We start from the raw sequence: 27,653 nt of genomic DNA on the forward strand, positions 1-27,653 counted from the left end.
GCCGGCACCTCTGGGGAGAAGGGAAGGGGCAGGACTGAGCAGTGGGAGGAGTGGGAGGCTGTGTAAACCAAAGCCGCGGCTGGCCTGGGAAGCTCCGGAGCTGGGGTGGCCCGTCCCAGCTGGGGCGGGGCACCAGGCCTTTCTGCCCGGCCCTCTGGCCGCGGGCCGGCCGCTATCTCAGCGATCACATGGTGGGCAGGACAGCAGTGGGCACGTGCTCTGCCTCCCACCCTGTCCTGGGACCCTGCTCGCCAGCCGTGGGCGGTTCGGGCCAACCTCCTTGCCTCCTCTCTGCCGCAGGCCCAGCCTATAAAGTCACCCTGCATGTCCCCGCCGACCCTGGCCCCCTCCCCTGACACCCAGAGACACAATGGCAGAGCTGCAGGCGTCTGAGACGTCCGGAGACCCCACTCTGTGCAGCGGGCGCTTTACCATTAGCACACTATTGGGGGGCGATGAGCCCCCGCCACCGGCTGCCTATGACAGCAGCCACCCCAGCCACCTGACCCACGGCAGCACCTTATACATGCGAACCTTTGGCTATAACACTATTGACGTGGTACCAGCCTATGAGCACTATGCCAACAGCGCCCTGCCCGGTGAGCCCCGAAAGGTCCGGCCCACGCTGGCTGACCTGCACTCCTTCCTTAAGGTAAGCATCGTCTCAGAAGATGGGCCACTTCTCTGCTGTGTGACCTTGACCCAGTTTCCTAACCTCTCTGAGCTTGGCCCTGCCGTCTCTGCCATGAGGATGTGTCTTCCTTATGAGTTGAGAGGCCCTGATGAAATGCGGATGTGGGAGCCGGGAAGCTCTGGGCACAGGTTGTAACGTGTAGCATCCGGACACTGGCAACCCAACTGAGCCAACTAGGGCTGCCTGGAGGGGTAATGAGCTCCCAGGCAGGGGAAGCCTGCAAACAGAGGTTGCACACACCGGAAAGAGATGGGGAGCGGAGGGGGAGGAAGGTCTGCGTCAGAGAAGGGGCTCGCTGGGTTTGCTGCCTGGGAGGCTGGACTGCGGAGGGCGGGGGGCCTGGACCCCTGGTGCATCACCCGTGGATCCGGACTCCCAGCAGGAGGGCAGCCACCTGCACGCCCTGGCCTTCGACAGCCGGCCCAGCCATGAGATGACGGATGGGCTCGTGGAGGATGAGGCGGGCGCTGCCATGGAGAAGAGCCCCGGGGAGCCCGTGCGCTTTGGCTGGGTCAAGGGCGTGATGGTAAGTGGCGTGTGGATGAGGGGCTTGGGAGTGAGGGTGGGCAGACATAGCCCCCGCCAGCCTCAGCTCTGACTCTCAGGCCTCAGTGACCAGGGCAGACGCGGGGCCCTTCCTGGACCTCAGTTTTCCTATCTGCATAGTGGCCTCAAATTTTCTTTGGTTTTGTACTTCCTGGCCTTTGTTTACCCCGCCCCCCAGCCTGAGACCTGGCCCTAGGGAAGATCTCTTTTTGGCTAGTCACTTGTCCTGTGACCTTGGACAAGTCACTTAACCTGTGCCTCAGTTTCTTCATCTGTGAGATGATGAGCATTAAATGAGTTGGTGGATGTAAAGTGCTTAAAGCAATGCCTGTCTTGGAGTTATTAGAAGAAACTGTGTTTCCCCAGAAAGACCACCAGAGAGCAGCACTAAACACACAAATTCGCAGTGTATTTTTCTCTTTTTCCGTGATGGGAAGGGGAAGGTTTGCTGGAGTGTAGAGCACCAGTTAGTCTCCAGACAGCAAAGAATCAAGTGAATTTGGAAGACATTATGGGACTTTGAAGAGGGGGTTGCATGAGATTGCTTTAGCCTTGCTCTGGGAGGCCGTGGGCTGGGTCCTGGCCTTAGTTAACTCTGCCCAGCTGCCCCCTGGCTGGGCCTCTGTTCCTCCATCGGAGCGCCCCCCACCCCACCCCCCGAGGTTCGTGGGGCGATTCTGGATCTCCCACCCGGACTGAGGTGTCCAGAGCCCAGCATGGCCCGTTCAGTATCTCAGAGCAGATGGGGGGCCTTAGAAATCTCCCACATGCCCCGCCTCAACCCAAGACTTGGCTGGGGCAGCCCTTCCCACGGGAAGTCTCAGCCCCAGCCAGGGCCTCCCCCTACTTTCCGAGGCCTGATTCTAGCGTTCGCCAAGCTCCCCTAGTGCCAGGCCTGGGCCGACAGCTGGCCGGGCCCACGGGGTGCTGGGTCTGGAGTAGGTCAGGGCAGGCGATGCTTGCAGCCCACCCTCAGGCCTCAGTGGGAGCCCCGGAAGTGAGTAGGAAGGGCAGGTGGGTCTCTGGGTTCCCTCCTCTCCCTGCCCCACAAAACCTGAGGTGGGTAAAGCAAAGAAAGGACCCAGATGTCTCCAAGCCCTGGGTGCCTGCTGCTGTGCCATGGCTGGGGACAAGGACTTGTGCATTTGGCCTGGGGGTATCTGCCCCCTACCCCCCGTCCCCCACAGGTGACATCTGATCCCCCTCTCCTCCCAGATCCGTTGCATGCTCAATATCTGGGGCGTGATCCTCTACCTGCGGCTCCCGTGGATTACGGCCCAAGCGGGCATTGGTGAGCTCCACCCTTGGGAGGTGGGGAGAAGGGGTGCTTGAACTTGGCCTGCAGAGGCTCTGGGCCGCTGCAGTGACAGAGGTGGGGGTGGTGTGGCAGAGGAGCACTGGACACGGAGTCAGCAGGCCGGAGGGCTCTTCCTGGCTCTGTTGGCCCTCAGCAAGTCACCTAAGCTCTTGGAGTCAGTTTCTACAACAGAGCATCCAGGTTAGGAGCTTGCACTCTGGACAGACCAGCTCTGTGCCATGCTGTGTGACCTTGGACAAGTTTCTTAACTTCTCTGAGCCTTAGCTTCCTCATCAGTAAAAGGTGGTGATAATGATCTCTACCTCACAGACCTATTGTTGGGTTTCTATGATCCGTGTAAACAGCACAAGACTTGGCACCCAGAGGTGTTCACCAAGTGGTAACTATTGCTTTATTTTTTTATTATTAAAAAAGGGTACCTTCCCTTCCATATCTAATGGCCTTTGACACGTTGGCTCATCAGCTCCCTGACTATTCGGGATAGACCAGGAGGTAGACAGAGACCCATTTTTCAGATGAAAAAACAGGCTCAGAGAAGGGAAGGGATCCCAGTTACAGGGCGAATCAGTCGGCTGACTCAGGTTCCTCACCCGGCCCCTCACCGGGAAACGCTCCCACTGGGAAATGACCACATCCCACCGACCCCCACAGTCCTCACCTGGATCATCATCCTGCTCTCGGTCATGGTGACCTCCATCACTGGCCTCTCCATCTCGGCCATCTCCACCAACGGCAAGGTCAAGTCAGGTGGGCCCCACCGTACCTCCACCACTGCCTTCCCCCCAACCTCGTCTTGTGGGTCCCCCAGTCTTCTCCCTGGGCATGGGCCTCCGAACCGCCCCCACCCTGCCCCCACACTGGGGCAGCCCAGGCTGCGCCTGCTGGCTGCAGGTGAGGGCTTCAGGCGGGCTCTGCCCGCGTGCGGGATGGCCCGGGTTACCTCCTGCGCCGCGGGCCCCACGGAGCCTGTGGTCACCCTCTCCCAGCCTCAGCTTCCGCCTGCCCTAGTCCAGCCCAGCCAGCTGACTCCTCTGTCCCCAACAGGCGGCACCTACTTCCTCATCTCCCGGAGTCTTGGCCCAGAGCTAGGGGGCTCCATTGGCCTCATTTTCGCTTTCGCCAACGCCGTGGGTGTGGCCATGCACACCGTGGGCTTCGCAGAGACCGTGCGGGACCTGCTCCAGGTGCGGCGGGAGAGCCTGGGCCGAGGGGCCCTGTCTCAGTCTCCTCCCCCGATCCGGGCTGGGCCTTCCTTGGCCCGACCTGCCCATCAGGGACCATGGCCACTGTCGGATCGCTGTGGGTGACCGTGACAATCATCAAAGAAAGGCCATTCCCCGAAGCCGCCTCCAGGTGTGCACGCTGCCTTCTAGGCCACACTGTCCAGGCCCTGCAGCAGCTGCTTTGGAGGCTCTAGCAGGGGTGTCCCACCTTCGGGCGTCTCTGGGCCACACTGGAAGAAGACAAGTTGTCCTGGGCCACATGTTAAATACATTGCAACACGTAATCACATACACACAAAAAAATCTCAAAATGTTTTTTAAGTAAATTTACGATGTTGTGTTGGGCCTCATTCCCAGCCATCCTGGGCTGCATGCGCCCACGGGCCTCAGGCCGGATGCCCCGCGAGGCAGGGCAGGCGTCTGGGTCGCTGTTTCCCTGTGAGAGAGCAGCGCAGCCGAGGGGAACCCAGGGGGAGGGGTCTGGGCAGGGCACGGAGCGCAGCACGCAGCCTGGCCTGTCCCCCGCTCAGGAGTACGGCACGCCCATCGTGGACCCTGTCAACGACATCCGAATCATCGGCGTGGTCACCGTCACCATACTGCTGGCCATCTCCCTGGCTGGCATGGAGTGGGAGTCCAAGGTGAGGAGCCACGCTGGAGGGGACGTGGGGGTGCCAGGTGGAGAAGCAGGCATCGTGAGAATGCGCCCTGCTCCTGGCCTGCCTCCCCCTGCCTGTATTAGCCTCCCCCAATCTGTATGAGCAAGGCTTTAAGATCTGCTGCTATGACAAAAAGACCCCATGGAAGGACAAGAGTCACTCATTGCTCTCTTCTGTAGCAGTCCCGGTGTCCCTGGTTCCTGGGGCTCCGGTGCCCAGGCTCCTTCCATCCTGTGGCTTTCCCGGCCCCGGGTGTGACCCTCACCAACCTGGTTTGTGATGGCCACCCCCTCATGTCCACAGTCCAGTCAGCAGGAAGGAGACTGGCCCTTTCGCTCAAATCCCATTGTTCAGGATTTGCTCTCATGGCCACACCCAGCGGCAGGCCTGCCGGGGGAGCGCAGTCCTCATTTGAACCTACATCCAGCCAACGATCAGAGGGTTAGCACAATGAAATGGGGAAGGACAGATGTTGGGCCACAGCTGGCAGGCCCGGCCAAACCTGGCCCCCGCCGCCTCTCCTGTCCCCTCCCCGACTCTGACCCAGGCTGTGCCGGCCTCGTCACTGCCCCCTGAGTGCACCGAGCTTCTGCCTCATCACCCTGCTGCTCGCTCATCCTCCTTCAGGACCCCTAAAGACGCCTTTGCAGGCCACCCAGCCCCGTCCCCAGCGCAGCCCTGTTCTTACACTGTGTTCATGTCCCCTGTCTATCAGCAAGACAAGAGCCTGGTGACGGCGTCAACTCCTGACGAGGGAAGGAAGGAAGGAAGGAAGAAAGGAAGGAAGGGAGGAAGGAATAGGAGAGCGAGGCACCTTGGGCAGGTTCTCCCCTGCTGGGGTGCCCTGAAAAGGTGGGGCCAGACCCTCTGACCTCTAGGTCCTTTGTCCCCAGGCCCAGGTGCTCTTCTTCCTGGTCATCATGGTCTCTTTTGCCAACTACTTGGTGGGGTCACTGATCCCCCCATCTGAGGACAAGGCCTCCAAAGGCTTCTTCAGCTACCGGGGTAGGTGCGGGTTGGGGAGAGGGACCACCTGCCCAGCTATCTGACCTATTCTGTGGGTGCCGGGAGGATGGGACCCCTGACTGCATGGCCAGAGGCTGCCATTGGAGGCCCCCGCCTGCCCGGGAGCCTGCCAGGGAGCGGGCAAAGTCCTCCAGGTGGCCCTGACTCAGGCCTCCGTTTTCCAGGGGATATTTTTGTCCAGAACCTGGTGCCTGACTGGAGGGGCCCAGACGGCACCTTCTTTGGGATGTTCTCCATCTTCTTCCCCTCGGCGACGGGCATCCTGGCAGGTGCCAACATCTCTGGGGACCTCAAGGTAAGCAGCCTGTCCAGCCCCCCGCTTCCTGGGGCTGCTTACCAGGATCTCCCACTAGGCTCTGAACTTGGCCCCGAGACCCCAGGGCCAGAGCTTCTAAAATCCATCTGGTCCCGCTCAACCCAACCCACGCCATCCAAGGCCACGTCCTTCACCCCACTCCGTGCTCAGGCTGTTTGTTGGCACTGGCGGCGGGGATCTAGGCCTTGGGGGCCACCCCCAGAATGGGCTGGTTTCCTCCCTACTTCCTGGGGTCTCAGCCTCAGGGGAAGACTGACCCAGGTCGGCCATCTAAAACTCAGTCTGGGTCCCGCACGCCTTTGCTGGGCGGACTTCCTCCTAGGGCCCTGCACTGTCTCGACGCAGGCAGGCTCCTCAGCTCTGCACTCAAGACCCCACTGTGGCCACCGCCGTGACCCAGCCTCAGCCCCGAGGATCTGCCGCTTGGTCATGGTGCCCCGTCCCTCCTCCTCACCTTTGCCTCTGCTCTCCGGGACCCCCTATCCTGGTTTCTTTACCCTGCCAAGCTCTGTTCCTCTTTCAAATAACACCCCCATCCTTCTATCTCTCCCAGTGCTCCGTCAGCGTCACGGTGCCTGGCATAAGGCTGTCAGGCCATTTGTGTCGCTGTCCCCCCACGTCTGGAGACACGAGGCCTGACCCTGGGTCTCTGTGTCCCGCCAAGGGTCGGACACAGGCCAGGTGCTCCGTGCATGTCTGTGGCGTGAAGAGCGGTGAAGTGCAGCAGACACACAGTGTCGGCGCAGACGCACCGAGAGCCATGATGTGGGGGCGAGGGAGAGGCATGTCGCAGGGGCTCTCGGGAGGCAGCGCTGCAGCGGGGCTGTGGAGGAGGAGAAGCCCGGCGGGGTGCTCGCTGGTGGGCGGGTCAAAGGAGACGGTGTGTAAGTGGGCTGGGTGGCCAGCCGCGGGGCTCAGTGCTGCGAGCCCCTCCGCCCCTGGCCCATCCGAACGTGCTCCTCGATGCATTTCCTTAAATGAATTAATAGTTGTGCATTGGCGGCAATCCTGAACCTCAGCCCCAGGGGTGCACGGGGAGGCCTGGAAATCCAGGAGCAGCCGTCGCCCGTCTCTGGGGAGTGGCCCACAGAGGCCTGGCGCTCCTGCCCTGAGGTCCCGCCAAGGTCCCCTGGGTTCCCGGCCCAGGCCCGTTACAGTTCCTCATAGCCCCGGGAGTTTATCTAGCCGCTCCGTTAGCTTCTTACCTTACAACTGGCCCAGTGAGCTGGCCTCAGGCGGGGCAGCTGTCTGGGAGCTGCGTGGCAGGGGCACCTTCGCTCTGTCCTAAATGCTCCCAAGCCCTGAAGGGGCCCCTCCCTTCTGGATCAGGCCCTCTGACCACCCCATGGGACAGTGTGTCCTCAGCAGAAGCTCAGCTCCTCCTGTTCACGGAGACTTTACGCGAGTTTCTTAAAACCTGTCTGGGCCGAAGCTTCCCCCAGTGTGAAATGGGGTCAATTCACTCCCACTTCGCAGGACAGGAAGTGAGAATTTGGCATAAGTGCTTAGAGCAGTGCCCAGCACAGAGGAAATGCTGAAGACCAGTGGCTGCCAAAGTCATTGTCATTTGTACCATGTGTCTTCCATGGTGCTTCCTCCTTTAGGAACATTATCCCCCCTGCAGCCGGAAGGGCTTCAGCCGGCGTCGCCCCTGCATTACAGGGGAGCCGGCCAGGCTCAGCGAGGGTCGGGGCTGGCCCAGGGCCACACACTCAGGGGGCAGAGGACTCCAGTTTCTAGACGCAAGAGGCCTCCACTCGATCACAACGATCTTATCATTCAACGGACATGCCGTGAGCATGGGCTCCAGGCCGGCGTCTCGGGGCTCCAGCGGCGTGTGGAACAGACCAGGCTCGGGGCTCGCTGGGGCTCCTCTTCCGGCTCTGGGCTCCAAGGCCTGAATGTGGTCTCAGCCCTGTGACCTTGGCTGAGGCCTGTCTTCCTGGGCAAGCCCTCAATTGCAAAGTTCCCTTTGCCCCGTGCCCGACACCCAGCCTCAGGCAAGGGCAGGGTCTTCCTGGCCGCCTGATGCCCCCTCTCCCCTGCCCCCAGGACCCTGCCATAGCCATCCCTAAGGGAACTCTCATGGCCATTTTCTGGACCACCATCTCCTACCTGGCCATCTCGGCCACCATCGGTGAGTAGCCGGCCCGCACCGCAGGAGGGGCCGCAGGCGCGGTGTTCCTCTCACTAAGAGCGAGAGATGGGCTGGGAGGACTCTGCAACCCCAGGAGGTAGAGCCTGGAACCTTGTCTGGAGGGTGCGTTGGCGGTGACCAGGACACGGAGTGGGGGGTAGGACCAAGCGCTTCAGTCCCTTCAAATACGACGCACGACGTCATAGATTCGAGGGAGTGAAAATCCTACAGGAACCGTCATATCAGTGATGATGATGGTGGTGGTGAAAACGACAATAGCAACTGACTGCCCAGCCCTTTATTTGAATTAATCTGGTCACTGTCATTCCCACCGCTTTATGGAGGAGAAAATGAAGGTTCAGAGAGGTACTGCGACCTGTCCAAGGTCACACAGCCCCTGAGTGCGGCGCCAGGCTTTGAAGAGGCCAGGCCTGCGCTGCTGACGCCGGCCTACCACCGAGGCCCTCACAGGTGCTCTTGCTCCTTGTGGGGTAAGCTCCTCACAGGGGGCCCAGGGCCGTGGCCCAGGTCACAGCTAGGCAGGGCCTGAGACCCAGGTCCCCATCGTAAGGAGGACCTTGCGACCTTAGGTCCTGTAACCTCGCTGTGCCTCTATAGCAAGACAACCAAAGTAATAGCAGTGCCTGCTTCCCGGGGGCATGCAAAGCACTCAGCACAGGGCCTGGCACAGCGTAAGGGCTCCCGCGGCTTGGCTGGTATCCTCGCCTTTGTCAGCATCATTATCATTACATCGTAAAGGGGGGAGCGGCACCCCTCACAGCGTCTCCCCCTCTGCCAATGTGGCCTTTGGGGGCGGGGCAGGAGGGGAGGAGGAGCAGGAGACAGTCCTCCCCACGTCCTCCTCCCTCGTCAGGCTCCTGCGTGGTTCGTGATGCCTCTGGGGACCTGAACGACACCATGACCGCCGGCTTGGGCGGCTGTGAGGGGCTGGCCTGTGGCTACGGCTGGAACTTCACCAAGTGCTCCCAGCAGCACAGCTGCCGCTACGGCCTCATCAACTACTACCAGGTACATGTGGCCTCGGCCAGGACGGTGGCCTCAGCCAGGACGTCGGCCCCACCAGACGCAGGGAGGGGGCAGGCAGAGGATGGACACATTTTGGGGCTCAGGTGGGGCGCCCGGGGATCCCCGGGTGACAGTCACAGGCTCAGATGGAAGCGTCAGGACCCTACCCTTGCCCGCAGAGGGGCCTGGGGTGCCCTGGTGGGGGCTCCGGGCGCACCTCCCCAACCACACCGGCCCTGAACTCCACCTCCCTGCAGACCATGAGCATGGTGTCGGGCTTCGCACCCCTGATCACGGCCGGCATCTTTGGGGCCACCCTCTCCTCTGCCCTCGCCTGCCTCGTCTCTGCCGCCAAGGTCTTCCAGGTGAGGCTGCGGAAGGGGGCCTGGTCAGTATCTAAGAGGCCCCGGGGCAAGGGTCCTTCCGTGACCGCTACAGAGGCCTGGAGGTGGCGTGCGACAGGGGTCTCTAGACTAGAGGGAAAAGGGGCCAACAGAGTGAACTCCCGCGGGATGCAGCGCCTGCCCGTGGGGTGTGTGCAGAGCACCTGTATCTCCCGCCCCAGCTCTCCTGGTGCCCTGCCTGCCATCCCACCGTCCGGCTTCACCCCAATGCCGTCCACCCCTCTCGTTTTGCCCTTTTCCTGTCGTCCTGGTGTGGTGGGGAGGGCAGGGAGATGGCCCCCATTTCTCAGAGACAGAAGCTGGGACCCAGAAGGGCGCGCGCCCTGCTGATGCAGGAGTTGGGGTCCGGAGGGGGAGGCGGGAGGGGGGGCCAGCCAGGGGCTGAGCGCCGTGTCCCGTCTGCAGTGCCTGTGTGAGGACCAGCTGTACCCTCTGATCGGCTTCTTCGGCAAGGGCTATGGCAAGAACAAGGAGCCGGTGCGCAGCTACCTGCTGGCCTACGCCATCGGGGTGGCCTTCATCATCATCGGTGAGGGCTGCGTGGCGGCCTGGCCTCTCCTGCCTGGCCATGGGGGCCGCGGGGCAGGGCTCCTTTCCCTGACGCTCACCCGTGCGCCCAGCGCCCAGCCAGGCCTGGCAGGCGGTGGGCAATGGGTGCATAACTCGAGCAAGTGAGGCCCATGCTGGAAAGAGACTTTGGGAGGTCATGGGGCCCCTCCCTCTTCCCCTACTCCCCAACAGGGTGGCCCCCACTCCGTGCCAGTCAGGTGGACCGCCCTATATTGTTAGGAGGTCCCCCTCTGCCTTCCCTGGTTCCGCATTCCTGTGTCCTGGCAGCGGGGACCCCTCCCACCTCACCTCAGGCCTGAATTAGCTCCCTGGACCCCTTCGGAGCACAGGACAAGCTGACCGGTCCCCCTTGGGAGCTGATGTCAACGGCGGGATCCGCATCCCTGCAGGTGTATTAACTAGACAAACCTCACTTCCCACAGCTTGAGCTGCTAGATCCCTTGGGCTTCAAGGTAGGGGATGGCCTAGGAGAAAGGTCCCAGTTCATCTGCTAGATCGACCTTCAGCCCTGGCTTTGCCTGTGCCAGCTGGGTGACCTTGGACAAGTCACTTCGCCTCCCTGAGCTGCAGTTTCCTCACCTGCAAAATGGGAGCAATAGCGTATAGTAGGTGTGTCCCTGATGGGCAGGAAGAGCCACAGTATACATGCACACGCATGCACACACATGTGCACACTCCCCGATACTTCCTGATCATTTAGCCATCGAGGCAGAACTGCTAGAAGAGAGGGGCTGCTGAGAGCGAGACTCGGGCCGTGCTGTGGCCTGAGGGTGCGCCGGCCCCTGCTCCCTCCCTAGGAAGGGGGCAGGCTGGCTGCTGGTGGTCCCGGGGTCCTGCCGCAGCCGAACCCCTGCTCTGCAGGCCGGCAGTCCCAATCCCTGAGACCCACCCTACCTGTTTAGCCACTGCCACTCCAAGGAACCTTCCAGACACAGACCACTGCTCCTGGGTCCCGAACTGGGTCAGGAGGCGGCAGGGCCACACCCACAGCAGGGAAACGCCTAGTCAGACCTGGTGGTCCCGACCCAACTCTGTTTCCTGCTCGCCCTGCAACGCACCCTGACTTAGATTTGATGTCGTTTCTCTGGGGGTTCTGACCGGCCCTCAGCCTGAGGACGTGGTCTCAGAGGCTCACAGGCGGGGTTCTTGAGGCCGTGCAATGGAATCAGATGCAGACGGGCGTGCTGGTCTTGTTTGGGGGGCCCCCTGGAAGCAGGCCCTGAGATAGGGATTCACGTGCAGAAGCTTGTTTGCGGACGGGTGGGCAGTGGGGCCGGTTCTTGAGGAGGTTTCCACCGCAGCGGGGACTGTGACGTGTCTCAGGGTTTCAGATCAGAAATGACATGTGTCCTGGGTCACATCGTGAACTGCATTTCTTACTGTAATTCGTGGTCACACAAAATCTGTGACAACCCCTGTCCTTGCTCACCCCTCACCTGATGGTGTCTACTCTCCCGTGGTTCTCTACCTCCTTAAAGTTGGCCGTTTACACTTTACAAAACATCGGCCCTCTGAGCGGCACGAAATGACGGACCCATTTTACAGAGGAGAAGGTTGAGACTCGCGGAGCCTCAGGGGCCTGTCGGGAGCCCCCCACCCTTCGAGGGGGTGCCAGGTGGCTCCCCGGCAGCCCTGCCCGACAGACTGTCCCCTTTCTCCCTGGGTCCCCGAAGCCGAGCTCAACGCCATCGCCCCCATCATTTCCAACTTCTTCCTGTGCTCCTACGCCCTCATCAACTTCAGCTGCTTCCACGCCTCCATCACCGACTCGCCCGGTAAGCAGCCCCACACCCCTCCTCAGGGGCCGGTGGGCGGGCCGGCCAAGGCCGCCTCTCGAATCAGAACCAATGAAAGGCACCATCTAAATAGTACTAATTTAGCCCTTGTCGAGCATTACAAGGTACACTGTACATGGATTCATATACCCCTTACAGTGCGCAGAGATTTTTCTAGTATCTTCCTCTACCAGTTTTACAGGGGTCGGTTGTCTGAGTCCCCACAGAAGGAAGAGAATTGCCCAAAGTCACAGACAGGGTTGCTGCAGGTTGAACACTGCACAACTCCAGGGGACGCCACTCACAGATGTCAGAGAGTTGCATGTTTATTATGACGAGTTTCTGGCAGGTGGCGGTAAAGAGTCTCGAGGAAGACTTTTTCTAATTAGCCCCAAATTGCTGGTAGCCAGTCGCCAGACTGCCTTTTCCATAGACAAGGGACCATGGTCCCCCAGAGTGGAGCCGTGGAGCGGCTGTCAGTAGTGGTGGCCCTGGCGCCACCTTCCCTGCGGAGCCGGGCAGAGTCCCATCCTTCCCTCCACTCACGTGGCTCCGCACAAGTTACGGGGGCCCGTGCGCTATTTCTGACCTTGGCCGTGTTGCGGCCGCATGTGGCCGGAGCTGGACGCCGCCTCCTCCTTGCAGCCTCGACATGGCAGAATGCCAGTCAAGACAGGTGTGAAGTCCTCCCAGAGCCTCCAGGAGGGAGGGAGGGCGGGCAGACGGGCACAGGCTGGGACCCTGGCTCTGGGCACTGTCGGCATTGCCACCCAGACCCGGCTGGGCCAAGCTGGCCCAGGGGGAAGCTCCAGAGCGCAGAGCATGCCCGCCAACCTGCGTCCCCCCTGCCCAGGGTGGAGGCCCTCGTTCCGATACTACAGCAAGTGGGCGGCGCTGTTTGGAGCGGTCATCTCCGTGGTCATCATGTTCCTTCTCACCTGGTGGGCGGCCCTCATCGCCATCGGCGTCGTCCTCTTCCTCCTGCTCTACGTCATCTACAAGAAGCCAGGTGTGCAGCGTCGGGCTCCCGGGGGCCACCAGCAGGCCGTCCTCCCCACCCCCGCGAAGGGGCCCACACCCGGCTCTGGGCTCCCACTGCAGGAGGAGCTGATGGGAACGGGCCCCCTCCGAGCCCACCCCTCTACCTCTAGGCCCTCCCCTGCTACCCGGGCCCTGGAACTGCCTGCCCAGGTCCAGCCGCCTGAGAGTAGCCGGTCGCTGGTGTACACACCTGGGCCTGCGGGGGTGGCCATGGGCTGGCTGATCGGAGGGCAGGGGACAAAGCGTGACACATGGGCAGGGGTGTCTGTATGCGTGCAGGCAAGGGTGCTGGGATGATGGTGATCTGGGGCCGGGATGCAGGACTCCGGGGCAACCTAGGATTCTAGAGTTGAGCCTGGTTTTCCAGGTCATTGGGCAGGTCTGCTTGTCAAGGGAGGAGGATATTCTGTAGCGTTGAACGTCTCGATGACGTATAACTTTTAAGCACCGTGCAGCCGTGTGTTATGAGCACGCTGTCCCCCCACCAAGGGGCTCTGTCCCCACGGGTGCTCTGTTCCTAGAGAATGCCGACTCCCCTCCCCCTGTGTGTCCGGAGGTTTCTAACCCCCTGGTCTCTAACCGTGTGCTCCCCCACCCCCCGCGCCCCCAGAGGTGAACTGGGGCTCCTCCGTGCAGGCCAGCTCCTACAACCTGGCCCTGAGCTACTCCGTGGGCCTCAACGAGGTGGAGGAGCACATCAAGAACTACCGGTGAGTGTGGCCAAGGCCTGTCACCTGACGCGGGCAGACCCAGGGTGGGCACAGCCCCCACCGGAGAGAAAATAGAGGCAGTAGAGCACCACATGGCAACCATGGGCCGGGGGGTTGACATTGCCCAGCCAGGGCGACCGGGCAAGTGGAGTAACCTCTCTGTGCCTCCATTTCCGCAGCAAAACGTGCTCTTTGCAGTGCCAAGGGCTCCTTTAGGGCGCTCTGGTGTTCTCATCTCCATCACAAGGACCTGGGAAGCGGGAGGTGGTAGGACTCTCCCGGGCGCTCTTCTAGCTACTCCCCTCCTTAGGGAGGAGAGTCCTGCGCCCAGGACCCTGTCCCTCCAGGTCACAGTGCTAATAACTGGTTCTGTTTACGTTGCATCGCTGTGCTAAGTGCCTCACACAGTCTCTCCACGGCTCTGGGGGCAGGAAATCACTAACCCCGCTCACAGAGGAGGACGCTGAGGCACAGAGTGGGGAAGTAGCTGGCCCCAGGCCACACAGCTGAGTGACCCCGATTTTGTCTGGCTCTGAGTCTGGTGGTGACCCTTGACCGCGGCCCAGAGGCTGAGTCACCCACTCGGGTGACACAGTGAGCTCGGAAGTGACAGGCCTTCCCACGCCTTGTCTTTATTCTTCCCACTGCCTCACGGGGCTGGGCGGGAGCACCAGGCATGGTCAAAAGGGCAGTTTGCCCCAGTGGAGCATTTGGTGGCCTCGGCAGGAGGGCAGAGGAGACCCAGTGTGCTGGCCACCATGGGATCTGGGAGGGCCCCAAAATTCACTGTTGAGTCACAGATGGGAAGATGAGGCCCATAGTGTGCAGGGTCCTGCTGGAGGCCACACAGGGGCTCTGAGGAGGGAGACCCAGGGGGTGGTGGAGATCCTGGGCGCCTGCGTTGGCCTCCGGGCCCCCTAGGCTCTGTCCTGATGGCCTCTGCCCTTCTCCCTTCCCCTCCTCAGCCCCCAGTGCCTGGTGCTCACGGGGCCCCCCAACTTCCGCCCGGCCCTGGTGGATTTTGTGGGCACCTTCACCCGGAACCTCAGCCTGATGATCTGCGGCCACGTGCTCATCGTGAGTGCCCCCTGGAGGCGGGGTGCGGCTGAGCTCCTGCAGGGGCCTGCCCCTGCCCCGCCCCCTTCCTTCCCTCCCTGAGGTCCAGAAACTGAGTGCTGCCTAGCCCAGCAGGCAGCTGCCAGGGCCTGAGAGGGGCTGAGTTTCAGGCCGGAGGGCGAAGGCGGCCCCTGACGTCACTGCCCCCACCCACAGGGACCCCGCAAACAGAGGATGCCGGAGCTCCGGGCCATCGCCAATGGGCACACCAAGTGGCTGAACAAGAGGAAGATCAAGGCCTTCTACTCGGACGTCATCGCCGAGGACCTGCGAAGTGGGGTCCAGGTTCTCATGCAGGTGCGCGGTTGGGGGCCTCCCGTAGGGCTTCTTGCTTGGTGCGGCAGCCAGAAGGCAGGACACCGGAGGGGCTAGGAGAAGCCCCTTTCGCTGCAGCGGAAGCCCCGCCGTCCTTACGTCTTCAGATCTGCTGCTTCCAGGCCCTTCTCTGTGTGCCGTGACTCGGGAAAACTGACTTGGGAGCCTGTGAGGGCTGTGTGACCTTGGGCTCATCTCGCTTTTTTGTTTTCGTTTTTAAAGATATAATTTACCAGCAGCAAAGTGAAAAAGTGTTAAGCATATAGTTTGATAAATGTTTACATACGCAGACACTACTCGGTAATATGAAACCACCACTCAGGTCAAGTTCTAGAATATTCCACTGGGCAACTCATTTTACTGCTCCGTTTTCACCTCTGTAAACTGGGATCCATGGACACCATAACAGTTGTTGATTCTGAGTCAATATCTCGGAATCCCATTTAATAGTTTTAAATATTTCTCAAAATTAAAGCATAGATGGGGTCTCCTTTTGGGGTCATAATATTTCGGGAGCAGATAGAGATGATGGTTGCACAACACTGTGACTGTACTAAATGCCATTGAATTATACTTTAAAATGATTACTTTTGTTATATACATTTCACCTCAAATATTAAATATTTTAAACATTAAAAAACAAGAGAACTATGAAAGATGTATAGATTAGATGACCCAGAAAGACTCCAAGCTTGACATCCAAGTTCAAGTCCCTTATTATGAGAAATAATTCAGAGAGAAACAAGAGCTGGGATAATCTAGAACCAATGAGACGGTCCAGTTGTTGGCCCAGGCTTGGACAAGCCACAGTGGGTGGCTTTGGCTATAGCTGTACCTTTCCCACGGGTGAGTCCAGGCAGGCAGGACCGTGGACAGGGTGGGGGGGTGTGTTTCCTGGGTCCTCGCCGCAGGGTGGGGCGGGCAGCTGGGGCTGAGAGAGACCCCTCCCCGGCCCCCAGAACGAGGCTCCTGGGGGCGCTGAGGCCTGAGGCCTCACCTTGTCCCACCCGCCGCAGGCCGCAGGTCTCGGGAAGATGAAGCCCAACATTCTGGTGGTCGGGTTCAAGAAGAACTGGCAATCGGCCCACCCGGCCACGGTGGAGGACTACATCGGCATCCTGCAGTGAGAGGGGCCGAGGGCAGCGGGGCTGGGCTCTGTCCACAGGGGCCTTTGAGTTGCTGGGCCTTGGGAAGTGGAGGGGAAGCAGTTACGACATGTGATGCTGAGTCACTGGTTCAAAGCTGAGAAGGGGATCAGGCAGAGCCAAGTGGCTCCGATGTGGGGCTACAAGGAGCAGGGGGAACTGTGGCAAACGGGGGAGCCACTTGGCTCCAGCCAGTTGTGTCCGGGGGCAAGCGTGGGTCCAGTGTCGCCAGACCTTCTGGTTTCACAGAGAAGTTGAAAATGTGGGTGTTTAGGTGAAAGCCTGGCGCCCTCGGCAGGGTTCCCAGTCTCAGCTGTCAAATTCTAACGCCAGGGGCCACTTGTTAGTGTGTGACCAGGGGCGGGTTACTCCCCAGGACTCAGTTTCCGTGCCTATAAAAGGAGGGGAGTAATTCCCATCCCCACCTCTGTCGGCACAACTGTGGGGCTTATTCAAATGTATCAGGAAGACGGGGCCTGGCTCAGAGATGGGTCTGACTCAGTTGCCCCCTGAGTGCAGAGTCCACGGGATCCATGGTGCACGACCCGCAGAGCTGGAGGGTGCTGGGGGCTCTCCAGTTCCGCCTGCACATTTCACGGATGGGGAGTCTGAGGCCCAAGAGGAGGAAGGGGGTGGTGGGAGGCAGGGCCAGCTCTAGACTTCTGGTCTCCTGGGGGCTGGAGCTGGGGCTGAGGAGCTGGACCCACCTCCTCTCTTTCCAGTGACGCCTTTGATTTCAACTATGGAGTGTGTATCATGAGGATGCGCGAGGGGCTCAACGTCTCGGAGGTGATGCAGGCACACAGTGAGTGCACGCCCCACCAGCTTGGCACCCCTGTCCAACACCGCGGCAGGCTTCCAGAAAGTTCTAGAACCCCGTTTTTTTTAAGAAGTAGAAGGAAGTGAAGGGGAAATGAGTAAGGACCAAAGGTCACAGACCCCTAGAAAGTCAGCTTTCGGTGGTCCCTTTGAGCTCATCATGTTTCCAAATGGGGAAACTGAGGCTCGGAAAGAGGAAGTGATCAGTTCAAGGTCATGCGTCCAGCTGGGGGCAGCTCAGAGCTGCTGGAATCACGGTCAGGGCTTTTGTGGCCAGATGGGCTAAGAGAGGGGAAGGAAGGGAAGAGGGGAGAGCAGAGCATCCACGTGAACACATTGGACTATGGAGCCCACACACAAGGGCCATGGAAACTCTCCAAGACCATCGCTGGGGCACGGGGTAGGGATGCGTTGAACATTTAAAATCACATAGGAATGTGCAGCCTCTGCATTCATGTGAAATGAATAACAGATATGAGAACAACTGGGGGGGTTGCTAGGGGACCGAAGGCGTGGACGCCACTTGACGTAGGCAGGGCCTGGGTCTGGGGGCGGAGTGCCCGGCACCCGCCCAGCACAGAGCAGCCCTGTGAGGAGCTCTGCCAACAGTCCTCACAGAGCGGCAGCTCTGAAGGCGCGGTTCTCGGCGCTGGGGGTGCAGAAGGGAACAAAACTCGGTCTGCCCTCAGGGAGCTGCCGTTCCCGTGCGAACTGCCGCGTACCCAGGAGTCACTTCAGACAGCGCCACCAACACAGGGCGCAGTTCAAGAAGCCCTCTCTGAGCAGCGGCCTTTTGCTGAGAAGGGGGTTCTGGGGGAAGTTACTCCCGGTTCCCGGGACACCCACTGCCGAGGGCTGTGGCAAATGAGGGTGGCCTGTCCGAGGGGCAGAAGGACGCCCTTTGGGGCTGGAGTGGGAAGAGTCAGGTCGGAAGGGGGCTGAGCCAGCTCCATGGCAGGTGACATGCTGGGGCTTTCCTCCTCGTGTAGGAGGAAGCCCAGACAAGAACGGGAAGTGCCGGGTGAGGACAGGCTAGGGACACCACTGTTGTCCCTCTCTTGCAGTTAACCCTGTGTTTGACCCGGCGGAGGACGGCAAGGACGCTGGTGCCAGCAGGGCCAGGCCATCTGTCTCTGGCACACGTCAGTCCCCACCGCCCTCGGAGGCTCAGGACACCCCGACCCTGTGGGGCAACCAGTGGGGGCCACGTGGGAGCTTGGTCAAGGGCAGGAGGCGCCTGAGACCTCTGGGGCCGGGCCTGTCGGGGCGGGGCGGCGGCTTGGGCCGCACTAAAGACTGCAGACCTGCGGGGGATTCGGTGTCCGGGCATCGTGGGAGCCCACCCCATGTCCCACCCCGTGTCCCACCCCCTCCAAGGCTCTCTGGCCACACTCAGATGTTAGGGGAGGGGCAAAGTTCTCCTTCAGTCCCCCCCACACCCCGCCATGCAGGAGCTGGGGGCATCTTCTGGGCATCTGTGAGGGGCAAACCAGAGTCTTGGAGTCAGAGCGGCCATTGGAGGGGCTCTGGGCCACGCCCCCTAGGCCCTCACTCAGCAGGACGCGCGCATCCTCGCTGACAGCCAGTCCCGCTGGCAGGGCGGCTGGCCATCTGCAGACAGGCTGGGCACTGGAATGTGCTCTGCTCCCGGCTGACCAGCCCCTCTGCCCCTGCAGTGGACCCCGAGGCCCTGGTGCGGGAGGAGCAGGCCAGCACCATCTTCCAGTCGGAGCAGGGCAAGAAGACCATCGACATCTACTGGCTCTTCGACGATGGAGGTCAGTGTCCTCGAGCGCATGCTCTGCCCTGGCCGTCCTGCCTCCCTGGCCCTGGGCCTCTCGGCCTGCCCTTCCTGCCCCTGTGGGCACAGCCTCAGGTGGGACCCCAGAGCCCCGCAAAGGGGGGCAGGCGTCCCTGGGTCCACCACTGGTCTTGGGGGAGCCCAGCTGGGCCCCTCTTGGCATCCAGTTTTTCATCTGTAAAACGGGGACTTGAGGGGAAGAGCTGATGTCAACCTGAGATGGGACCTTCAGACTGGGTGGGCCATACGGGTCACGGCACGTGACATACGTGGGGAAGACAGGCCGGTGCTCAGGAAAGCTTAGGGGTCTTCTTTACTTCCCAGAGAAACGTAATCTCTCCCATGTTCCTTAAAAGATGGGACTCTCAGCTTCGTCGTTCCCACCTTGGATGAAGTCCTAGATAGAAAGTGTTTCTGCTCCGATAGAGTATGTTCTATTAATGATGCGAATAGGACAGATGACTTACCATACGCATGACACTAAGCATTTTACGTGGGTTCGCCCAACACAATCTCCAGGTAGGAGCTATTATTAACCCCCTCACAAATATGGAAACTGAGGCACAGAGTGGTGAAATAATTTGTCCAAGGTTCCACAGTCATACGTGATAGCTGGTCCTTGGCCTTGTGCAGAGAGTGTCAGGGAGGGACAAGGGAGCTCCTACCCACTGGTCCAATTTTCAATTGTCAAGAACTGCCAGGGATCCTGAATCTCAAGTAAAATCCCCCCATTGTTAAATGTCAGCTCACTTATTTAAAAACATGGTGAAGGCCAAATAACCCCAAGCCCACAGAGCGCTGTGTGCCACTCTGGTTTAGCCAGCATGCCTGTTATACAGATGGGTAAACTGAGGCCCGGACAGGGGAAGGGGTGAGAACCCAGAGCGCACTCCACCCTGAGAGCATTTTCCTCTTGATTTGTGGGGACCCTCCTCGCCAGGCCTGACCCTCCTCATCCCGTACCTCCTCGGCCGCAAGAAGAGGTGGAGCAAATGCAGGATCCGGGTGTTCGTGGGCGGCCAGATCAACAGGATGGACCAGGAGAGGAAGGCGTAAGTGGGGAGCACCGCAGGGATCGGGGCCACCTCAGCACCCCTCCTCCTCCGCCCCTGTCCCCAGGTGGCTCAGCTCAGGCCAAGTCACAGCAGCGGTGAGGGAGCTCTGGGCAGGAGCAGGTTTCCGTCCATTTCAGAATATGTTTACGTCCTGTCTCGTTTGATAAGATGCAGGTGCCGCACACCCGCCAGGACAGGGAGGGGTGTTAGATTTAAAGTCACACATCTGCTCAAAGAGAAACCTGTGTGCAGGGAAGGACGGAGAAGACCCTTCCTCCTGAGAAAGCAGGCAGAGCTTAGAGTCCTGCAGGGCAATTGTCCCACCTCCAAGCGTGGGTTTCCATCCCTGGAGAGACAAGAGGTGACTTCAGTGGCCTGGAGATGGGGCAGCAACCCCCACCGAATAAGCGACAATCTACTCTGGGTTCGTGGCTGACCCTGCAGAAGGGCTCTCTGCACGGAAACCGTGCTAACCTCCTACCTAAGTAGGAGAGAGTGGGCCTGGCGGGGGTTTGGCAGGCGACAGCATCAGCTGGCAAGCAGTGACAATTCATGGACCAAATAGAAGCATTTAAAAATACCGCCATCTTCCAGGATCATTTCTCTGCTGAGCAAGTTCCGGCTGGGATTCCACGAAGTTCACGTCCTCCCCGACATCAACCAGAAGCCACGGGCTGAGCAGTGAGTTCTCTGTATTGGGGTCCCAGGCAGAAGGGGCAGCCTGTGCTCTGCGCACCCCTCTGCCCCTCGCCCCGTCCTCTCTGCTGGGCCCAAGGCAGAGTGGCTGTCCCTCCACCTACACGGGGCACATGAATGAAAGCGGAAGGGCCAGCACCTGCAGCTGTTTACTGTCCTGTTTGTGTCCCTTCCTTTGCATGTCAGAGCTCTGGTCTGTGCCGGAAACACACCTGGGCTGGAGGCTGATGGAAGTTGACATTGATGCTTTTCTTAGAACAAGTGTCCTTAAAGCACTTGCAGGTGCAGGTCATGGCTGTCCTGCCACCTGAGCAGAGGCCGGTGTTTCATCCTCCGGGGACCCCCACCCCCAGACCCGGGCACCGAGGTGTCTCCGGCTACACACTTCACAAGCCAGAGTTCTGGCTATTCGACCTTCCAAGGGGACTGGTCTAAATTTTCTCCGACCCCCGGAGTCTCTTTGCAGAGCGGTGGGTCTCCATCTTACCTGGTCTCACCTGCTCTCTCGGTCCCCAGCACCAAGCGGTTTGAGGACATGATTGCGCCCTTCCGCCTGAATGATGGCTTCAAGGATGAGGCCACCGTCGCCGAGCTGAGGCGGGACTGCCCCTGGAAGATCTCGGACGAGGAGATTAACAAGAACAGAGTCAAGGTGCAGGAGGGAGAAGGGCCTTGCTGGGGGCGGGGCAAGGGGGGGCCCGCGCTCCCCTGGGTCAGGACCCTGTGCCCATCTGTCCTGAGCTGCCTACCCTGTTGGGGAGGATTGTCTCCCCCCACTCCCCCACCCCCCGCTGGAGTCCACCTTGAGCTGAGCTTGGCACTTCATTACTAGGAGGGTCCCCTTCCTTCTCGGGGGCAGGAGAACCGATAGTAGTTTAGGGGGAACAACGTGCGCACCCCGGGCTTGGTGGAGACTGCTCCTGAGGACATGGGAAGTGACACAGTGGCTTTTCCTCGCCCCAGTCCCTGCGGCAGGTGAGGCTGAATGAGATTCTGCTGGATTACTCCCGGGACGCTGCTCTGGTCGTCCTGTAAGTAGCCGGGGGAAGGGCCTCGTTCAGAGGCGGCGAGGGGTCAGCTTTGGAGGCGTGGCCACTGCTGGGTGACAGGGGCTTGGCCCTGAGTAGGTCTGCCTGGGGCCAGCTGGCTGTGCATGGGGTCTTGACCTCGTGTAGGAAAGATTTCCCAACATGAGTCCAGGTGACTCTGAGGGCACATTTATTAAAGCCGGGGACAGTGAGACAAGGAAGGGCCCAGCATAGAAGAAGCAAGAGGAGAGCCCAGGCCGGGCTGCCTTCGCTCACTGGGAGGTCAGAGGAAAAGGGGCTCTGGGGCAGGTTCAGGGGGTCAGCCCGGGGCAAGCTGCCGCTGCCCATTGCTCCCCTGGTTGCAAGTCTCCTGGGGACCCTTAGAGTTTAGGAGAAGAGTCTCTGTCGGGGAAGAAGAGGGGGAAGAGAAAGGCAGAGCGCACGCCTGGGTCCCTCGTCTTGAGGCTTTCTCTCTCCTGCGGGCGGGAATCTTCTGGGAGGTCTCAGAGGAGGGCTTCAGAAGAAAATCCATAAGTTCCCCAGGTGCGCCCTTTCAGAAGAGACCCTGACCCTGAAAGTGACAAGGTCGTGGTCAGTGACGGGGCGGGGGGTCTTTAGTCATTGCCGCTGGTCCTGGAGTCACCCATGTGGTTTTGTTGCTTTTCTGGGCCTGGAGCTGAAACGCAGCCGAGGCCTGGATGTCATCTCTGGGCAGGCGACCTTCTGTACCTGGCTGCACATGCCCCGGCCAGTTCGTTCAGCTCTCTGTCTCCGTTTCGCTGTTCCACCGCGCTGGCCGGGCTCGCTGGCCGGTCGCACTGGGGACATTCTCACCTGAGCGCTGTTAGAAAAGTCTCAACTTCCAGGACTGAAAGTCTTTTTAAAAGAAAGAGTTCATTGGGCCATCGTTTGAGGGGCGAGGGGGGAAGGAAGAATAGAAAAAGAAGAAGAAGACCAGGTCCTGGGGCAGGGAGTCTAAACCCCCACGGCTGTGCCTGGAGTGGCCGGCGGTGCGGGGTGCAGGGTGCGGAGGGAAGCCCAAGCGCCTGCCCCCAGGACTGGCCGTGGACAGCAGGTTGGAAAGCTCACGTGTGAGTGAGCAGCAGCGGCTCCTGGGCTTTGATGGCTGGCCTGGCGCCTGGCGGCTCCCTCTGTTGGGTAACCAGGAAATGGCCACCTGGAAGTTAGGCCCCTGTTCCAGAACACCCTCAGGGGAGCCAGCAGTCTTTGCTGGCTTTGCCCTGCAGTTGTTAGCTGATTAACCCCTCCCGGTCTCTCCCTCCCACCCTCTGGCCGGCTACAAAGTAACTGAGGACGCCTGGGTTGTCTCCTTGGTGGGGCCAGCTGGCAGGCGGTGGGCACATCGCAGGCCCCACTGACGCCCGCCCCACCTCCGCCCCTCCCCACCACTCTCCCTTAGCTGTCGCCTTTTGGCTGCCAAACTCGGCTTGGCCAAGGGATCCCAGGTCATTCCAGGAGAAAATTGATTCCTGCTTGTTTGGGATCACCCAGCCCTCTTTGGCCCTCGGCCACCCCCAGCTGAGGTCGGTGCCAAGCCCAGGCAGCAGAAGCAGAAGGCGCCACAGCCCAGTGTTCAGGCTCCGGGCGGGCCAGGCCCTCAGGCTTCCGCTACTGCCGCCCATGTCCAGTAATGCGCCGCCTCTGCTGGGTGCTGGCCAAGGCTGAGTAAGTGGATGGTGACAGTGGCGCAGAGAGGGTCTCACGGTGGCTCTCCCTGGAGGCCAGGATGCAGAACGTGGCCAGTGATGCCACCCGAGTCCCCTCTCCCAGGGACGCCCAGCTCAGAGGGAACGGGGCTATCTGCCCAGGCAAATATTGGCCTTTCTTACATTTCCCGGGAGCTAACCGCCTGGGAATTCTGCAGTTCAGCCAAGAAGCCGGTGGAACCTGCTTTTTTCTTACCCTGAAATGAGGAGGACGGGCAAAGTAAAATCGTGAGGCCCTGGTGCAAAGTAAAATCGTGAGGGCCCTTTGTTCACAACTTAAGACTGTCAAGATGGTGTCTGTGGGGCGCTAAGCCCAGCGTGGGACCCACCCTGCGTGAGACGCCCCGGGCATGAGAGCCTTGCAAGTACAGGGCTGTACAAGTGTGCCGTGTGCACGCCTGTGGAGCAGGCTCTCTGCCTGCAGCCGTGCTTCCTGGGGCTCTGAGGGTGATCATGTTCCATATCCAAAAAATGCTTCCTTTGATGTGGACACTGCGATGAGAGAAAGGGCTGGATTTACCTTCAGGCCTCTGGCCAGTACCCTGCAGAGGGTGTCCCTAGGCAAGGCCGGCCTGGGTGAAGACGGGGTCGCAGTGCAAGGTGGTGGGACCGGCCTCCTCCTGGGGCGCCCCCAGCCTGCGCTTGGGTGTGGCACAGGGCATGCGCCACGTGGGCCGCGAGGGCGGCCACGCCGCCCGTCCCAAGCGCCACCTCTGAGCAGAGGGGCAGGCTTGCAAATGTGCTCAGCGATTAGCTCACCGTGCGGCCTTGGGCACACAGCCCTACTTCTCTGAGCCTCAGTTTCCCTGCTTCTAGAAAACAGTTCAGCGAAGCGATTTTCAAGATGCTCTTTCACTGTCACATGTTATGGTTCTAAGTCCATTTGCCACTAAAATGACTGAGGCTCTCAGCAGGCGGGAGGCGACCACCTGCTGGCACGTCCTTCCCCCACCTCCCGGACCCCATAGGGAAGCTAATCCCCTGCCTCAGCCTTTGTGGGATTAGGCGACACAGATAACATTGAGTCCAGTCACTTTAGAGGAGCCGCTGGCACCAGCGACCGCCCACGGCAGCAGCTGACAGCTGTTGCTCAAAGGAACCGGCTGCTGGCTGTTGGCCAGCTGTCCTGGGAGGGCACGCAGATGCATTTCTTGTATCACCTGTCTCCAGCCTGCTGCCCTTCCAAAGGTTCTCTCTGGGGGGCAGCTTCGGCAGGACCACCCATGGACTGCGGGACATGACAAATTCCTCCATTCCTTCCAGCTCAGGGTCTGGGGCGGAGTCCGGAAACCTGCTTTCCCCAGAAGTTCTGAGGAAGCAAAACTCCTCCCCAGCCTCGAGAAAAGGGCAAAAGCACATCCTCCCGCATTTTCAGAATGCGACCGTTTTCTGGAGGAGGTTTGAGGCAGAATTTGGTTGTTTACTGCCTACAAATCAGCAGTTTGTCTGATTAAGTTTAGCTTAACTAGCACTGCAGATAAACCAAGCTTGCAACCAGCCCCCCAGCCTGGATTAAGAACCTTATTTCGAGTCTAACTTTGGGGTCTAGACCCCTCTTTTTTCTATAAAGTCTCCCTCCTCAAAGCCAAGTAGTAATCATCAACATTGCGTTTTATTGATTGAGCCGGACACTGAAGGTATTGGGCCTTAGTAATTTTCAAAACTGTATGAAGTGGTTCTATTTTACCCACACCCCTCCCCCACCAAACACACACACACACACACACACACACACACACACACACACACACACACACACGAGGTAAGGAAACAGCCTCAGAGGAGTTAAGCAACTTGCCCAGGCCCTACCGCTGGGCAGCAGGCCCTGGGTTATGAAGCCGTGACAATGGCTCCATTTCTGATACGAGGTTACTGCTTTGCATGGAGGTTAGAACGGAGGCTGCCTCTCTTTGTGGCTCAGCGATGTGACTCTGAACAAAAAGTCCCTTGTGTGGGAGTGGCTTTATTTCTAAAGATGAGTAGCTTAAAGCACACACACACGGTGAGCAGGAATGGAGCGTCTGTGCCTGGCTGGGCTGAGGGCAGAGGGGGCCTGTCCCTCCCCAGGGTGGACAGGCACCGTCTAAGTGGCCACAGCAGCAGTGATGGGTGTCCCCCGCTCTGATAATGCTGCCTCCAGTCCCTCATGGCCTTGGAAGTTTCTGCAGGCAGGACCTGGAAATGATGTAATAGTTTCCAGAGAGCGCTTTCAGCCTCTGGCGTCACTGTTAAATCAGGAAGTCCAGCTTCAACATGCCACTTCCCTTTCTCCAGAGAGTCACCAGACTCAAATTCATTCTAGCTCAGATGACACTCGGTTACTGAAATGTCCTGTTCCTGCCTGCCTTCCCCCATCCTGGGGAGCTTGCTTTTTCAAAGAGGGTAGTGTTGTCCCAAATGAAACTGTGAGGGTGGAATTTTAAATAAGGGGCAGCTGCTTTGGGAGCTCGACTCGCCTTCTCAGCAGAAGTGGGGGTGGCAGCGACCAGAGGCCGCGGGGGTGGGCGAGCCCAGGACCTTGGGTCAAGTCCCAGCTCTGCCACCCACAGGCGTGGTTGCCTCACGCTGGTCAATAACACCAAGCATTGAGGACAGCTGCTGATCTGATGAAACGCTTGCTCGGTGGCCTTGGGGTGCCTGTCTTCTTCCGTGCGCATGCCATCCTGGGAGGGGACTATGTGTGTCCTCATTGTAGGGAACAGAAAAGAGAGGCTCGGGGCCAGTGAGCTATCTATGAAAGCCACATGGCTGAGGAAGTGGCAAAGCCACAACCCAGACGCCTTCTCTGTCACACGGCCCAACTGGGGGAGACTGGGTGCGTCGGCCCTGCCCCTTCCCTAGCGTTGTTTTGAGGTTCAGATGAAATAATACCTGCAGAACGACTTTGGGAAAACAAACAAGGTGCAGCCCCACATAAGGGGCTGGGGACCCGACGTCCTGTAACTCTAGCTGGCTCTGTGAGGTGCTGGCTCTCCCGGAGCCAAGAGCAGGCCAGCTAGGGTCACCGAGATGCATTTTTGGAATCTCAAGATGGCGAAATAAGCCACTGCCTGAAATAGCCAACAAAGTCTGGCTGAACAGCCCCTGTGCAAACAAGGGGCCCTCCCAGGGCAAGGGCGGAGACCTGCTCCCCCGGCCTTACCCACAGGGCAGGAGGCAGGACAAGGACATGCAGATGAATGTGCCACATGGTGGCCACAGGCAGCTGTGTGGCCGGGAAGCAAGGCTGACTTGATTCAAGTAGCCTGATGGGAGGGGTCACCCACTTGACTTCCCACCTGCGTCAGACCGTGTTCCAGGAACAGGAGAGAGGGCGGTGAGTTAAGACAGACCCAGCCTGCTCGTGAGGGGGCATGTGTATGTTCTGGTCAGGGGAAGACAGGCAGCAAACGAATAAATGAAAAGAGGACTTCGAGCGTGTAAAGAGCGTGTAAAGGGCGGCCTGCTCTGGAGCAGGTGACCAGAGGAGAAGGTGCACCTGAGCCAAGAGCTGAGCGATTCAAAGGAGCCGGCTAGGTAAAGGGCTGAGGGCACTGCCTTCTGGGCGGAGAGAGTGTCAGGTGTCAAGGCCCTGGGGCAGGAGCAAGCTTGCTATTTTTTTTTAGGGACAGTAAGAAAGCCACCGTGGCTGCAGGGCTGTAGCAAGGTAGGAGGAAAGACTGGGGAGGCTGTCAGGGACCGGATCATGGGGGCCTTGCAGACCGTGCTTTGTTCAGGAACGCTCTGTGCCTGAAGGTCCGTTTGGAGTCATGTTTTGTTTTGTTTTTTTAAGATTGTATTTATTTATTTTCAGAGAGAGGGGAAGGGGGAGAGAGGGAGAGAAACATCAACCTGTCACCTCCCACGCACACCCCACACCGGGGACCCGGCCTGCAACCCAGGCATGCCCCCTGACTGGGAATCGAACCAGCAACTCCCTGGTTCTCAGGCCGCACTCAATCCACTGACCCATACCAGCCAGGGCTGGAGTCATGCTTTTACGGAGAGTGGGAGATCCTGCTTAGGGTGGCTGGGAAGAAGCAGCTCTGAAGGGGTCACTAGGCAGGGTTGCTACTCAGAAAGCTAGTCATGAGCTGGGCTGTGTGCAGAAGGCCCCAGGGTCATTCCTTGTCTTCCTGTCTTGCAGCACCTTGCCCATAGGGAGGAAGGGGAAGTGCCCAAGCTCGCTGTACATGGCCTGGCTGGAGACGCTGTCCCAGGACCTCAGACCTCCTGTCATCCTGATCCGAGGAAACCAGGAAAACGTGCTCACCCTTTACTGCCAGTAACTCCAAGCAGGGCCATGCCTGCACCAAGCGGAGGGTGCGTGGGGCAGCCCCCTCTCCCCGGGAAGAGGTCCACGCGCTGTCACATGCTAAGCAGTAGCATCTGATGAAGAAGCTGGTAGATTTCCAAACTTTGGCTGGACCCCACTCCCATCGGACATGTCCTCTGGGCTGGCGAAGTGGCATTTGAGGTTGGGTGGAAAATTTTCTGGCGGATCCATAGCCCTTTTAAGTTCTTTTG

General features: G+C 59.7%; 1 protein-coding gene across 3 annotated transcripts; it reads left to right on the forward strand.

Moving 5' to 3' along the window:
- Positions 1 to 370: 370 nt before the first annotated feature.
- On the forward strand, positions 371 to 27,488 carry SLC12A3 (solute carrier family 12 member 3). Of its 3 annotated transcripts, none has more exons than XM_054570259.1 (26): positions 371 to 652; positions 1,074 to 1,220; positions 2,456 to 2,531; positions 3,210 to 3,305; positions 3,603 to 3,742; positions 4,312 to 4,422; positions 5,334 to 5,445; positions 5,631 to 5,761; positions 7,835 to 7,919; positions 8,794 to 8,948; positions 9,203 to 9,310; positions 9,755 to 9,878; positions 11,593 to 11,694; positions 12,548 to 12,703; positions 13,346 to 13,445; positions 14,411 to 14,522; positions 14,718 to 14,858; positions 15,893 to 15,999; positions 16,744 to 16,826; positions 17,905 to 17,953; positions 18,515 to 18,618; positions 19,582 to 19,693; positions 20,291 to 20,377; positions 20,909 to 21,044; positions 21,356 to 21,423; positions 27,274 to 27,488. In XM_054570259.1, the coding sequence occupies exons 1-26, from the start codon at positions 371 to 373 to the stop codon at positions 27,413 to 27,415; spliced, it is 3,066 nt and encodes a 1,021-aa protein (XP_054426234.1). In that variant the 3' UTR covers positions 27,416 to 27,488. The 3 variants fall into 3 exon arrangements, with proteins under 3 accessions (XP_054426234.1, XP_054426233.1, XP_054426235.1); XM_054570258.1 differs by having other exon boundaries at positions 1,077 to 1,220; positions 17,905 to 17,982; positions 18,517 to 18,618; XM_054570260.1 differs by having other exon boundaries at positions 1,077 to 1,220.
- Positions 27,489 to 27,653: the final 165 nt, after the last annotated feature.

This window comes from Pteronotus mesoamericanus, unplaced genomic scaffold (assembly GCF_021234165.1).
Source record: "Pteronotus mesoamericanus isolate MK-2021 breed Mesoamerican mustached bat unplaced genomic scaffold, CSHL_Meso_final contig_202, whole genome shotgun sequence".
Lineage (NCBI taxonomy): Eukaryota > Metazoa > Chordata > Mammalia > Chiroptera > Mormoopidae > Pteronotus > Pteronotus mesoamericanus.

What these genes read in the sequence shown, in the direction of transcription:
- SLC12A3 (XM_054570258.1), top strand. Translation starts at nt 371, where the DNA reads ATGGCAGAGCTGCAGGCGTCTGAGACGTCCGGAGACCCCACTCTGTGC. An exon ending in GGGTCCAGGTTCTCATGCAG is followed by an intron (nt 14,859 to 15,892) that starts GTGCGCGGTTGG and finishes CACCCGCCGCAG; the next exon opens with GCCGCAGGTCTCGGGAAGAT. An exon ending in ATGGACCAGGAGAGGAAGGC is followed by an intron (nt 19,694 to 20,290) that starts GTAAGTGGGGAG and finishes GCCATCTTCCAG; the next exon opens with GATCATTTCTCTGCTGAGCA.